Source organism: Typopeltis vanoorti, chromosome 4 (assembly GCF_054136105.1).
Source record: "Typopeltis vanoorti isolate ZY-2024b chromosome 4, IOZ_Tvanoo_1.0, whole genome shotgun sequence".
Taxonomy (NCBI): domain Eukaryota; kingdom Metazoa; phylum Arthropoda; class Arachnida; order Uropygi; family Thelyphonidae; genus Typopeltis; species Typopeltis vanoorti.
This window is the reverse complement of record NC_143552.1, coordinates 70,195,109-70,208,369: the sequence shown is the minus strand read 5'-3', so window position 1 is coordinate 70,208,369 and position 13,261 is coordinate 70,195,109. Positions and strand designations below refer to the sequence as shown.

General features: G+C 33.9%; 1 protein-coding gene across 3 annotated transcripts in view; it reads right to left on the bottom strand.

Annotated features, from left to right (window-relative positions):
• The window catches only part of LOC150107396 (choline transporter-like protein 1), a 135,618-nt gene that overhangs the window by 58,371 nt on the left and 63,986 nt on the right, over positions 1–13,261 (bottom strand). For all 3 annotated transcript variants that reach the window (XM_090391263.1, XM_090391261.1, XM_090391264.1), the window contains exon 4: positions 5,702–5,844. In XM_090391263.1, the coding sequence (XP_090247389.1) occupies positions 5,702–5,844 (143 nt within the window). The remainder of the gene's footprint in view (positions 1–5,701; positions 5,845–13,261) is intronic.

Below are 13,261 nucleotides of genomic sequence, written 5' to 3'. Positions count from 1 at the left end.
TGCTCCCGCACACACACACACACACACACACACACACACACACACACACACACACACACACACACACACACACACACACACACACACACACACACACACACACACAGGGGAAGCGCGCGCGCGCGAGAGAGAGAGAGAGAGAGAGAGAGAGAGAGACCCTCCGTAGTTCAGCCGGTATCGACGATGCATTTTAGTTGGAAGGACCTGGTTCGAATTCACATCCCATCTAGGACACAAAGAACCTTTATCAAGGCTTTTCAACTTGAAAGTGATTTAGCCGGTCTCATACAGGAGTGGTTGGGTTTTTCCTTCTGGAAACTTTTTTTTTGTCCCGTAAAACAGACAACCCGGCCAGAAGAACACACCCAATTTACAGACATAGCAGACAATGCGGTAAAATTAGCCGCAGTATCATATGCAATATCAGGTTCATAAGAAGCGGAGTTACTTGACGTGACAGAAAGTATTTTACCTTGGGTATAATAAATGTTAAAGATACCAAGCTATTTTAAACCTGGTTTTACTCCATTTCCCAAGTAAGCAAACAGACAAACAAGTCAAGTTTGCGCCTGCAAGTGTTGCAAGTCTAGCTGACCCTGCACGTAGTGCAAGACCAAGGCAACTCATGGTAAAAGTAGTTTAAGCTCTGATCACTAATCTTAATATTTCGAAATTTATATTTATATATAATTATATTTAATAATTTATATTTAATAATTTATATTTAATAATATCGAAATATTAAGATTAGTGCAAGGGGCCACTACCCAGACCGGTTTCGACCTTTATTGAGGTGTATTTAAGTAAAGACCTCTCTAAAAATTAGGACGATCCCTAGACCACTCCATAGTGGCCGAAAGACCGTCCAACTCAGCGTTGTTTCACTCAGTGACAGGCTCACCCCGTCACCGAGAAGAACGAAATTTATATTTATATATAATTATATTTAATAATTTATATTTAATAATATCGAAATATTAAGATTAGTGATCAGAGCTTATTCTACTTTTACCATGAGTTGCCTTGGTCTTGCACTATGTGCAGGGTCAGCTAGACTTGCAACACTTGTAGGCGCAAACTTCACTTGTTTTTCTGTTTGCTTAATTGGGAAATGGAGAGTAAAACCAGGTTTAAAATAGCTTGGAATCTTTAACATATATATATATATTTAAAATAGCTTGGTATCTTTAACACACACACACACACACACACACACACACACACACACACACACACACACACACACACACACACACACACACACATATATATATATATATATATTTTTTCCCCCCTCGCTTGTTTGTTTGTTTCAGTTGTTGTGAGCTGAAATATAGTTCGTTTATAATTTTAAAGTTTATTTTGCTTTTTTTTTTTTAACCCAAGAAAGGTTTTCTGGTCTGATTATAAACTGATAAGCTGTGCAACGACAGCAATATGATAACAGAACATAACTCCTTCACTTCTCTACTAACAAGTGGAACCATTCAGCACTAAGATGCGAATAGGCAATCTATGTCTGTTATTCCAGACATCTATTATTCTTAACATATTTTACCTGATTTGTTAGTTTTACTTTATTTAATACTTTTCGTATACTTGTTTACTTATTTTATGAGTAGTGCGCGCTGAAGGTAATATTCCAGTTGTTTCAAACATTAGTCTAGTCTAGTCTGTATGCGAAACTGGATGTGTCAGTGATGCCACCACATCTGGCAAAACAAAACTTAAAAAGACTAGTGCTTTAGTGTACGTACTGCCCTGAGATATTAGCGCATTTCGTAATATCATTTATTGACAAATACATATAATATTCCGCAATCTCGCATATTCAAGGAGAACCTACGGTTGCTATGGTGTACATTACTCTTTAGGTTGCTGACAGTGACAACGCACATTGATTTTTCTGCTGTCTAGTATACCTTAGCATAAATTGTTCTTGCTAGAGGAACATGAACATATCTCATCTATCTTCACAAATAAACAAACAAAGCTATTTTATATGTTTTGGGAAACGCAGATTGATGTGTGTGTGTGGGGGGGGGGGGGTGTTCGCGTGCGTGTGCGCGCGCAACTTTTCATTTTAAAACGAAAAGGATTATTTACGATTCAATACTATCTCATTAGTGTCTTAGCCCTTATTATTCTATCCCTGTTTTTTTCAGTCTCTAGGAAGCCCTAATCCGAGACAGCGCTTTTTTTGTTGTTGTTTTTCCGCAACATTTAATGCGCGCCTTTTTTAATTATGTTACGTAAGTTACTGTACATATTGTTAGGAGCCTCCGTACTTGACTCGATTTCCGTTGAAGTACTTTGGTTGAAAAGACCTGAGTTCGAGTTCATTTGAAGCGGAGCTACCGGTCTCATACGGCGGTGGAAGGTTTTTTTTTTTCCTCCTGTAAACTGATTTTTTCCAGAAAACTGGCCAGGAGGACGCATGCAATTTACACACAAGAATATATATTTAGACATATCCTAAAATGATAGTTATAATTATATATAATTACAATTTTATTATAATTATTATTATAGTTACGAAAACCAATATGGATCATAAATTGTTATTATGCAAGTGAGTACACAGTTTACGGCACTCAGCTAACGGAAGTTCACAGTAATACAAAACTCGCTAATTACTAAGCGACTGATTCGAGGGTTTATTTTAAATAATCGTAATACAGCAATCCCTCGATTAATGCGCCCCCGGTTAGTGCGTTTTCGATTAGTGCGTTATTTTTTTTCGATACCCAAATTCGATTAGTGCGTCTCTAAAATTCGATTAGTGCGCCTATATACATCTTAAAAATAAAAGTTACAGATTTTTAAAATTTTCGATCTATACATTTTTTATAGCTTACTATTTAAAAGATCACTCACCAGGATGAAATAATTTAGTTACCGATCTGAAACATTTTACAAAGTTATTTTTTAATGGCATACCACACTATTTCCATGTATACTATGTTAAAAATTAGCCCACAAAATTTATGTCGTCTGCTTTACATAGCATTTTGCTGATCATATCACGTGCAATTGTTTTCCTTACTTTTTTATTTTAAATTATTTTCCTAACCTTTAATCATGAGTAAAAGAATTCGTGAGCAAAAAATAGAAGTGTGAACATGATTCGAAAAGTAATCTCATTGGAAGAAAAATTTCAAATAATAAATAAAAATGAACAAGGCGAGTCCAGAGCAGAGATAGGACAAGAACATAAAAATGGGTGAATCAACTGCTGAATACAAAGAGAAAGGTAAGGCTGCTTCAAGTTCATCATGCATGCACTCGAAATCAAAGTATTATAATGATTGAATTAGAGAAACTACTTTTTACATGGATCGAAGATTGTAACTAAAAACGGATTCCCTAAACACTGGCCTTATTAAATCAAAAGCATTGTCTCTTTGTAACCTGGAAAGAAAGGGCTATCAATGATGGAAAAGAAGAAGAATTTCACGTTAGTGTTGGGTGATTTCAGCGTTTCAAAAAGAGAAATAGCCTACATAATGTCCTAATCACAGGAGAGGCTACAAGTGCAGATAAGAAGATATCCAGAGATTTTGAAGAAAATTGTGTAAGAAGGAGACTATTGTGATCAACAAGTATTTAATGTCGACGGAAGCGATTTTTTTTTTTTGGAAGCGAATGCCTTCCAAGACTTTTCTAGCCAAATCAGAGAAATCTCAGCCTGGTTATAAAGTCGAATGAAATTACTGCTAGCAATATGCGAGCCGTTTGGAAGCACATTCTTCCACATTGTGCAAATGCTTTTAGACTCTAGAGGCTTTTCAAATGAATCTAAGTTAATTAAATCTCATTCTGAGAAGTTGAGTGATTCCGACCTGCTAAATTTAGATACACAGCGGAAAGATCCTGAAGAATATGAAGAAAATTTAATCACTGACAAACCCAAAGAGATTTTACAGAAACAATTTGAAAATAGTTTTCGTACAATCGAAGTTTCTAAGCAGCAATGCTTAGAAACTGACCCTGGTGAAGAGAGAACCAGTAAAATTTGTAGAAGAGGCAATAGGGCCATACCGTCAGTTGTATGAAAAAAGAAACAGAATTCCCGCCAAACTACGTTAGCTCAATTCTTTGTTAAGAAGCAGAATAATAAATTTATATTTTGAATATGTTTTATTGTCTTTCAGCTTCATGGTTTCCTTTAACTAGGCCCTGAGACATACCCTAATTCCCACATTGTTTTAAAACCGAATAAGAAACTCAAAGATCGGAATCAGAGAGTTTCATGCCGAATATAGTAAACTATAAAAGTATCGGCGATCACTAGCGTGAGCTAATGCAAGTGACCCTAGTACGTAGTACAATACTGGAGAACTCGCAGCAAAGTCGGTAATGTTCTGATCGCTATTCTTAGGTATTTTCCATAATGTAAAAACACATTTCCTAGGAAATGTATGCTGTTATTACATTATGGTGGGAGGTCACTACCCAGACCGGTTTCAGCCTTTTTTGAGACTTCATCAGTGAGTAGCTAGACCAAATGAATACCAAAGTGTATAGCGAAAAGAACTTATATACTCTGCTATACGAGTTTCCAAACAGGTGCAACCATTAAGTTACTTAAATATAAAGAGCCAATGGGCTTCATTTCGGCGATAATTTCGGTTTTAAAACAAAGCGGGATTTAATATCCCCTTAATTTAAATAATGTTTATATCGCCGAAATGAAGCCTATTGGCTCTTTATATTTAAATATACCCTAATTCTTTTATAAAAAAAAATTAAGGGTCACAAAAGAAATCTGAGGAACGAATTATACATTTCACCATAGGTTATTATATTCGATTAGTGTGTTTTCGATTAATGCGCCTGTTTTAAAGAACGCATTAGGCGCACTAATCGAGGGATTGCTATACATGCTATTATTATACTCGCTGCATCATACTGTTAAGACGACATATCAAAATAGAGATGGTATGCTACATTGTTCATTAAAGTTAGCAGTCACGGAAATAACTGTAAAAACACCTTTCACAAGAACCATTTAGGGTAGAGATACCATTTATTCCTTTGTTTTCGTTGTTGATTTTTAAATCATAGTTTACTGTATGACTTTTTTTATTTCGAAATCTGATTTCAAAAAAAAAAAGTTTTTAACAATTTTTTATAAGAGTTGAAAATTCATTCGAAAAAATACACTAATTTTATTGTATTCGAAAATAAGGTAAAGATAGGCCTAGATATGTTGTTTGCTATTGAGCACAATGAAGTGAGAAAATAATTAATTCTTTAAGGACCGTCAGACTGGTAAACTAACTTATTGAAACAAAAATCTAATTAGGTTAGGAACCGGCACGACTCAAATGTTTGCTTCTTGCTCCGATACTAATGACACAATGTTGCCCTATCACAGTTCGTATACGTAAGTGATGGTCCAGTAGATCCGTTTCACACGAAGCAGACTCATTTCACACATTATTGACTTGAGCATAGCGAATCCTAATTGATATTTTGTTTTTAGTGATTTTTTTTTGTTTTATGGTTTAACATTATTAAAAATTTAAGGAAAAAGTTATCTTTTTTATGTAATGTAATCAATGTTTGAGAATTTTTTTAAATTTTTTTAGCTCACAAAATGAGTATCCTAAAGCGAACTAGCTTAGATAAATTCGTGATCCCGAATTTATAATCTCTATATTACTCATATAACACCAAATTCATATTACTAACTTACGGTTCATTGGTTTTGTCTTGTCCGGATTTTGACGCATTAGCAATCTTTTGATTCTTTCTTCCACAAATATTACCGTAGTCGTCATAGCCAAATATCAGACGTTCGTAATCACCCTTAATTCCGGCACTAGTGATGACGTAAGCCTGAAAAAAGAAGAAAAAAATAATAATAATATATATATATATATATATATACACATACACACATATATATATATATATATATATATATATATATATGTATGTATATATATATGTATATATATATATATATATATGTATGTATATATATATGTATGTATATATATATGTATATATGTATGTATATATATATGTATATATATATATATGTATGTATATATATATGTATATATGTATATATATGTATGTATATATATATATATATATATGTATATATATATATGTATGTATATATATATATATATATATATATATATATATATGTATATATATGTATGTATATATATATATATATATATATGTATATATATATATATACATAGTTATATAGTTTTCGTCTCCACACAATATTACTAGTCGCAGTCACCGAGAATGGATAGGTCCACTATCTCCAATCGTTCTGGTGCATCGTTTGACCCCAATTCATTGAATTCTAATCATTATCTCTTTTCACTTCCACTTGTTTATAAATTAGAATTCGATTAGCGCTGGGCTGACAGAAGAGTAAAACGAACTGTTACGATTTATATATATATATATATATATATATATATATATATATATATATATATATATATATTAGGAGAATTCATTTTTACTCGGTAGGAATATTATACAATAAGTTTAATGACTATTACCGAGAGAAAAGATGGCAAGATATATTTAACAAGATACTACTAGTTTACTAGTTTCGTTACAAGAACATCATCAGGTATCATACTCAAAGAAATATATAAAAATTACAGAGACTTAAAACTGTACTGAACAGAAGCTTCTGTTCAGTACTGGCGCACTCGCGACAGCGCGTAGTATTCGTTTGTATGGAACTCATACTTGCATTTTTTCAAACATGCTACTGTTTTTCACTTGTTCTGTTAATACAGTTTTAAGTCTGTAATTTTTTATATATTTCTTTGAGTATGATACCTGATGATGTTCTTGTAACGAAACTAGTAAACTAGTAGTATCTTGTTAAATATATCTTGCCATCTTTTCTCTCGGTAATAGTCATTAAACTTATTTTATATATATATATATATATATGAGCTGTGGAAATACTTTCTGAAAATGAAAGCTGTGCCGAACAAAGCGGCCTTTTACAGCTGCCTAATTTTTAATCCATCTAACTCGAGTGCTTCTAGATGTTTTTTCAATGTTTTAGGGATGGCGCCTAAAGCACCTATTATTATGGGAACAACTTTCGTTTTCTTTTGCCAGATTCGTTCAATTTCGATTTGCAAATCGCGATATTTTGTAATTTTTTCATTTTCTTTGTTGTCAATCCGACTATCTCCTGGTATTGATATTTCAATAAACCACCCTTGTTTTCACTTTTTTCAACCACTGTAATATCGAGTGTATTGCATTCCAAGCTTTTGTCAGTCTGGATTTTGAAATCCCAGAGTATTTTAGCTTTTTCATTCTCAACCACTTTCTAGTGAACTTTATGCTTCCAATAGTCTTTAGATACTTCAAACCCATACTTTTTACATAAATGCCAGTGGATTATCTTAGCTACGTTATCATGCCTTTTACGGTACTCAATTTGTGCGATTTTGCTGCATCCACTTATAATGTGGTCTACCATTTCTTCCTTTTCTTTGCACAATCTACATTTTACTGTCTTCTTGAATTTTTTGTATTTTTGCCTTCATAACGTTGGTTTTAATGGCCTGTTCTTGTGCTGCAAAAATTACCGATTCTTTCTTTATTTAGTGCTCCATTTCTCAACCATTGCCAGGTCAAGTTGCTGTCAGCGCTGTCCTCTATGCTGTGAAGGTATTTTCCATGCAATGCCTTATTTTTCCATCTTTCGGTTCTAACTTTTACTTGGTTGGTTTTGTATTTCAATTTTGTCTCCATGGGTTTAAATAAACTCTCTTTCCTTACCTCAATTAGAAAATTTTCCGTTGTTTGCTGCAGATAATCATTTAAATTTCGGTTTTCTTCTTCAATAACTTGCTTCACTTGTAATAATCCTCTACCTCCTTTTTTGCGTGATAGATATAGCCTATCAATGTCACTGCGAGGATTGAGGGCATGGTGCACTGTCATTAATTTTCGAGTTTTTCGATCTAAATCTTCCATCTCTAGCTGGGTCCATTCAACAATGCCTGCTGAATATCTCAGAACAGGTATGGCCCAGGTATTAATTGCTTTTATCAAATTTCCAGCATTAAGCATTGACTTAAGGAGTTTTCTTAATCGTCTTATGTATTCTGCTCTAGTTCTTTCTTTGATCATATTGTGCAGAATTTGTGATGCTTCTAAAATTCCCAAATATTTGTAGCTGTCTTCGAATTTTATTGCTTTGATTATTTCACCATTGAGCAGCTCGATTTCGTTCATGTCTTCAAACTTTCCTCTTGTTATTCCAGCAATTGCACATTTGTCTAAGCCAAAATCCATTGATATATCTTGACTGATCCGAGTTCATTCTCTGGTTTTGCATACAACTTCAGATCGTCAATGTATAAAAGGTGAGATATCTTTGCACTCTTTTGCGCAGTTTGATAACCATGAGTAGTTTTATTTAAAATTCTAGTTAAGGGGATCAATGACAATATAAACAATAGAGGAGATAATGAGTCTCCTTGAAAGATGCCCCTTTTTATGTTTACCTCTCCAATTTCTTTTCTATTTATAACCAACGTTGTTCCAGTTTTTCATGCTGGATTGCAAAAATTTTTGCACATTTTCGCTAATACCAAATAGTTCTGTGCATTTTAAAATCCAACCATGAGGCACCGAATCAAACGCTTTTTTATAATCTATCCATGCCATATGAAGGTTGGTTTTTCTACGTTTGCAATTTTTAAGAATCATTTTATCAATCAGCAATTTGTCTTTTGTGCCTTTTGAATTTTTGCTGTTACCTTTTCGTTCAATTGGGAGGAGAGAATTTGCTTTAAGATAGCTGTATATTTTATCAGCTAGTATGCCTGCGAGTAGCTTAAAAGTTGTTGGCAGGCAGGTTATTGGTCGGAAGTTTTCTGGGTTTGGACCTTTTTTTCTTTATCCTTTATGATCAAAAACGTTTTCCCTGCTGTGAGCCACTCTTCTTTGCATTTTCCTTCTAAAACGTCATAAAATTGATTAGCAAGTCTTTCACGTAAGCCTGTTAGATATTTCAACCAGTAGCAATGTAATTCATCCTTCCCGGGTGTTGACCAATTTTTTATTTTTTTTAGCTTGCTTTTGAACCATTTCAGTTGTTATTTTCAGTTGGTCCATTTTTCGTTCTTGATTTGTTCGTGATTTGTTCAATCCATTTTACCTTGTTATTGTGCCTCTTAGGTTTTTCCAAAAAGTTTTGGAAAAATACACTAAAGTTAAAAATACACTAAAAATACACTAAAATACACATAAAAAAATACACTAAAGTTTTGGAAAAACCCATAGGTTTTTCCAAAACTTTAGTGTATTTTCTTTGTCTCTGGTATTTATATTTATATTTTCTTTAAGATTATCATTCCTGCAGCAATCAATTTTCTTGTAAAACTGGTGTTGATTTGCGCAAAACATCGAATTTTGCTTGTACTGTTCAATGCGTGCACTGTATCTTCTTATTTTAGCTGCAACTGCAACTATTTTTTGCTTCACTTCCTCTAATACTTCATCAATAGGTCGTGTTCCAGTATTATATCTCTTTATGAGGTTATTTCGGATTTTTGTGTTTTTCAGCTTCTTTTCCTTAAGATTTTTCAAATTGCTCACGTCTGCTCTGAGTTTAAGAATTTTATTCTCCAGTCGATGCTTCCATTTTGCTTCCTGAGCCTTACTGCTTTTGGGTTCACTAATCTTATATCCTGATTCAGATGTTACGACGTAGGCTATTGAGTACATAAGTTGATTCGTTTGCCCAATAGTTCCAGTAGGAATATCCCTTGTAGCTTTATTGGCCTCTTGTAGGAGTTCCTTCAGTTTTTGTTGAGGTACTTGTCTCAATACTGGAAGCCTAACTCGTTCCTGGTTGCTTCATTTGCTCAATAATTTTTCGTGCGAGTTCTTGTTCCTTATCTGATAGCTTCCTTTCAACTCTTTGTATATTTTCAAAATTTTCAGTATTCTGCACGTTGGAATCTGGTTCTGCTTCATTCATATTCTTGGTCACTTCAGGGACAGTACGGTCTCCTTTTACAGCTTGAGGTTTCAGTGCTTCCAGCTCAAGTTCACTAAATACCTTGCGTTTGATAATGAAGCTGCGTTGCTGCATCAGCCTTTCGAATGAAATTTCAGAATTTAGGTGTCGTTCAAGCCAAAGTTGGAACATTCGTTTCTGAAATCCCCTAACTGATGGGTTTGAACTGTAGAAGCACTGCATGACTTGTCTATTTTCAGCTTCCTGGACTGGCTGTCCAGGAAGCCTAACATCCAGTGCGGTCTTTGGTAACCCGCGCGACGACCAATGCGGTATAGACTTCTGATTTGTCTTCACCATTTTTAACTGGGGGTGGGCAGGTGCATGAGATAAAAATAATAGGTAAATAGGACAGAATCACCCCTAGCCCTCGGATACTCTAATAGCATTATATATATATATATATATATATATATATATATATATATATATATATATATTGGATCAACTCAGGATACTTCAAATTTCAGGATACCATCTATTAACAGAATCATGGTCTTGCAATGGATAATCCGTTGTCTCCTGTACTTGCTAACATCTATCTAGAAGATCTGGAAGTTAAATCCATCTTTTCCTATCCTTTGAAAACCAAGAATTTGGAGAAGACATATTGACGACATTTTCCTGATTTGGAGTCATGGCTGTGAATCTCTCCTGAACTTCCTTAAACATCTAAATAGTCAACGCCAAAACATAAAATGAATCATTAGCTTCAAACCCGAGTTTGAAGCTAATGGTTCTCTTCCTTTTTTGGACGTCAAACTGACCCGTTCCTTAGAAAAACTTAAAATCTCGATTTACAGAAAACCTACACACACTAACAGATATATCCACGGTCATTCCCATCATTATCCTCCTCAGAAGTTTGGAATCATTTCTACTCTAGGACATCGTGCTCGCTCGCTCTCTTCTTGATGATGAGCTAGAACTTAATAAAGAACTCGATTTTCTCAAGTCTACTTTTCAACTAAATGGTTATTCTCAAAAAACTACTGATAAATTCCTATTTAATCCTCCCGGTCGCCGTAATGAAGGACACCAATAGTGTAAAAGGTAATATTTCTATTCCATACATAAGCTCTGTCTCACCCAAATTAGCCAAGGTTCTTAGAAAATACAACATAAGAACTTTATTTACTCCTCTTCCTAAAATCCGCTCCCTAGAGAGCCATCCGAAACCTAGACATACAATCTAGTTTTCGGATGGCTCACTAGGGATATAAATATATATAGGAATAAAATAAATATAGGAATACTAACCAGTGTGTAGAACTTCTTTGTTTGTACCTTAAGGCGGTGGATACTAGAACATTTGTTTCAGTTGCCGATTTTAAAAGCGTGTCGCTTTACAAAAATTTAATTAAAAGTGCCTAATTTTATGCCCTAAGCGATCCATGGCCAATTTCATGTGTGCGTACGCTACGCGTTGTGATTTAGTTTTCTTTAGTTACACTTGAAGTTAGATCAACTGTTATATTAATTCAACTAACTGTCGTGATTTGTGATGGTACAAAGCACCTGAAATATTTTGTCTTTTCACAAAACGACAATTTGATGTGATTTTAATAAAGTAATTGAGAAAATTAGTGCCATTTTTCAATTATAAGAATCAAGTGAACATTTATACTTCATATATAAAGTTATGCTCTACTTCTTTCGAAATTCCTTGTGATAAGTTAAAAATTAAATTTGCATTAAGAAAAGTTTCAAATAGTTTCCAGTCATCCGAAGAAAAAATAATAAAACGTTTTTGTTCTTTAAGCTTCAACTATAATCTTTCCTGTCACTTGTACGCTGGCTAATTTTCAAGAACTAATTTTCATATTGCGTAGTAAGCAATGGAAAATTCTTTCCTGCATTTAGAGCGAAACATAAATTTTGTTTCGATATTTGTTTCGCGTCTCTGGGAGTAATCTGTATGATCTAGTTTCTTTCGTCTGATTTGTAACGACTTGCCTAATCAGAAGTTTGTTATCAAGAAAGACAGCTACATTATTGCATGCAGTCGTACGGATGGTTGGAGGTATTTCTATAATCTGTTAAGCGCCATAAGACCAGGGAAATCATTCAAGTATTGGGTCCCTTATTGATAATATGTGAAATAATATTCAGTTTGGCAATCTTAAACCTATGGCTAATGAATGAATGAATTGCTTATCATTTGGTGATTGATTCGTTCAGCCTACAAAGTTGAGTAATTGTATATTTAAATGTGTAAATCTGTTACATAAATGAAACATTTAATGAACAGTATAAAAATAAAAATATAAATCATTGAGAAAGACACGATGAGAAACAACAGAATCATTAAAACTAAAGATATGGCCAACGAACCTTAATATAAATTTTGAAAATGAACACTATTATTAATTTGTCAAAAATTATTATTAATACACGAACACCATTATTTATTTCTATAATAACAATAAAATATCAAAAATAAAATCACCATAAATAACTCATATTATGTTATTTAAATTATTCCCCACACAATTCTTGTGATATTATTGGAAATGTCCACCATATTAGTGAATGGCCTGCATAATTGTTCTTGTTCATTAGATGGCACGCCCGAGAAAAGGTTGATCACCTCTGTGCTTCACTGTTCGGATATAGTTGTCATAATGCGTCATTCTTTCCTCTCAACCACTGAGTGTCACATGCATTGTTTATCAGCTCCGTTCGTTGATTTCCATCTTACCTTGTGTGGTGCAACGATATTTATTATTCATACAGAAATATTTCATTGTCAAAACATAATTAACTATTCAAATTCACTGGTACATATTTTCCATTCCTTGAATGGCAAGAGAAACATATGTGTTTTAGTTGTTAACCCAAATGATTGATGTCAACACCATGCTGTCTGTCTGCATGGTCTGCGTGAGCATTCTTTAAAAAAATGTTCGTAGTTTTCATTACTACTATTTATTTTTATTTATTTCTTGAAGGGTAGGAGAGATGGTTTCACTTTTAGGAGTTATGCGAAGCGAATCTACTTCTTTGAGACATCATGTCTCAAAACGAATATACATGTCTGAGACATGTATATTCGTTTGTTCGAGTGCAGACAACTCCGTTAATGAACTCTAGATGCAGCGAAGTTCGTACAGTATTCTCGCAAACAGAGCTGACCTGGTTGGCAACCTTCCAGCCACGTGCATCAAATCGATACGTCCATCACGTTATCGGTAAGAAACGTGGTCAACCACACCATTT